The sequence below is a fragment of the Plasmodium reichenowi genome, assembly GCF_001601855.1.
Source record: "Plasmodium reichenowi strain SY57 chromosome Unknown, whole genome shotgun sequence".
Classification (NCBI taxonomy): domain Eukaryota; phylum Apicomplexa; class Aconoidasida; order Haemosporida; family Plasmodiidae; genus Plasmodium; species Plasmodium reichenowi.
This window is the reverse complement of record NW_017962181.1, coordinates 1-2,118: the sequence shown is the minus strand read 5'-3', so window position 1 is coordinate 2,118 and position 2,118 is coordinate 1. Positions and strand designations below refer to the sequence as shown.

Sequence of the window (2,118 nt, the reverse complement as noted above, 5' to 3'; positions counted from 1 at the left end):
ATTTAATAAAATAAATTTTTTATGAATATAAAACACGTTTATGTTTAATAAAATTTTAATTTACATATATTTTTATTACATAATAAATATTATATATGTATGTATATTTTTTTTCCCTATAATTTTGCATAAATACAAAAATTATAAAAATTTCTTCTTTTTCATGATAGTTATAAAAGAAGAATAATATTTTTTACGTAAACAAAATAATGAAACAAAGTGCATAAAAATATACAGATAATAAAAATAATGGGAACATAATGGAGAACTGAAAATATATATGTATATTATTAATAATAACAACGCATATATATTTATTATATATATATATATATATATATATATATATATATATATGTATATTATTAATAGTAACAACACATATATATTAATTATATATATATATATATATATATATATATATTTATTTATTTATTTATAATGCTTTAAAATATATATGTTACATTTTATAATTTTCTTGTTGTATAATGGGAATAATGGGTTCATCGTTATCTAACAATCGAGATGATTATTATAATGATGGTGTAAGGTTTTTAAAAAGAAAAAAAGAATGATAATATTTTGCTCCATATATATATATATATATATATCTTCTCATTATATTACATATAACACATATTTAATTAAAAACTTTTTTTTTTTTTTTTTTTTGTTGCCAAACAGCCACGAACAATATCATTTGATAATCCCATAATAAATGTAATCACTTTATAAAAAGCAAAATATATATAAATATAAATATGTATATATATATATATGTACATTTGTGTGTAAGTATAATTATTATTTCATTTCATTTTTTTTCTCTTCTATTTTGACTTAATGATAGAGAACAAATAACACCAACTTGTGTGAACTAATATCGCAAGGACCAAATATAAATATTCAAAGAACATCCGTTGTAAGAAATTCACTTAACTTACGTAGAAAGACATTAAAAATTATAAATGTGGGAAATAATAATTATTTAATAAATTTCATTTTTGATGCCTTACATGATGTAGAGGTATCTATTTATTTTTGTTGTAAAGAGCAGTTAACAGAAGCAAAAGAAACCATGTAATCTTTTTAAAATAAAAGAAAATGTATTATAATGTATATATATTAATATATATATATATTAGATTTATTATGTAGAAATTTTATGTTTATTTATCAATTTTTTTATTTTTTTTTTTTTAAATAATTATTTTATGTTCGTTTTGTTAATTTTCTTTTCTTTCTAGATATTGTCCTACAAAGTATCAAACGATTACTAAAATATTTCCCAAGAATTTAAACCAAGTTTATATGAGTGAATTAAATGAAGGAATAAATTTGAATAAGATGAATATAAATGATATAAAATGTAAACCTAGTTATGAATATATCATTCCTATTTTAATAGTCCTTAAAGCGATTGGTACGCCCATACTTCAGGCTCAATACAACTATGCCTACTTACAAGAAAATCAGATGAACGAGAATAAAAACAATCAAGATAAATATAAAATAATTCTTTATAGACAGAAAATTCAATTTGGTAACAGATCATTTGAGGTTCAAGAAATTTTTGGAATAGAAAAATCTCCAGAAACAAAAACGGATCCTGTAGATAATTATTTGTCTGGCAGGTGTGTACATCATATATATATATATATATATATATATATATATATATATATATGTATATTTTTATTTATTTATTCATTTATACGTATGAATGTACATTATATATACTATATATATTATATGCTTATTTATATTTATGTTTATATTTATTTACGTTTTATTTTTAAGGGAATGTGTAATATGCCTGACGGATGAAAGGGATACAGCAATTTTACCTTGTAGACATATGTGTCTTTGTAATGTGGTACTTTAAAACGAAATAATATGAATATTAAAAGTAAATACATATATATATATAATATATATATAAATATATATATATATATATATTTTTTTTTTTTTTATTTTGAAGTGTGCAAATGTTGTTAGGATGCAAAATACGAAATGTCCCATATGCAGACAAGGTAATATTGAAATAAGAAATGTATATTACACACACACGTGCATATAATATGAATGTTTGTATGTATTTATAATTTATGTATA

The 2,118-nt window shown here is 19.4% G+C and overlaps 1 protein-coding gene across 1 annotated transcript; it reads left to right on the top strand.

The window, feature by feature from the left end:
- Nucleotides 1-488: 488 nt before the first annotated feature.
- PRSY57_0002800 (RING zinc finger protein, putative) lies at nucleotides 489-2,036 on the top strand (the record flags this gene model as incomplete). Its single annotated transcript, XM_020114120.1, has 6 exons — nucleotides 489-545; nucleotides 685-720; nucleotides 851-1,080; nucleotides 1,248-1,634; nucleotides 1,801-1,876; nucleotides 1,985-2,036. Coding segments are annotated over 6 exons (838 nt in total), but the record flags the coding sequence as incomplete, so codon positions are not given.
- Nucleotides 2,037-2,118: the final 82 nt, after the last annotated feature.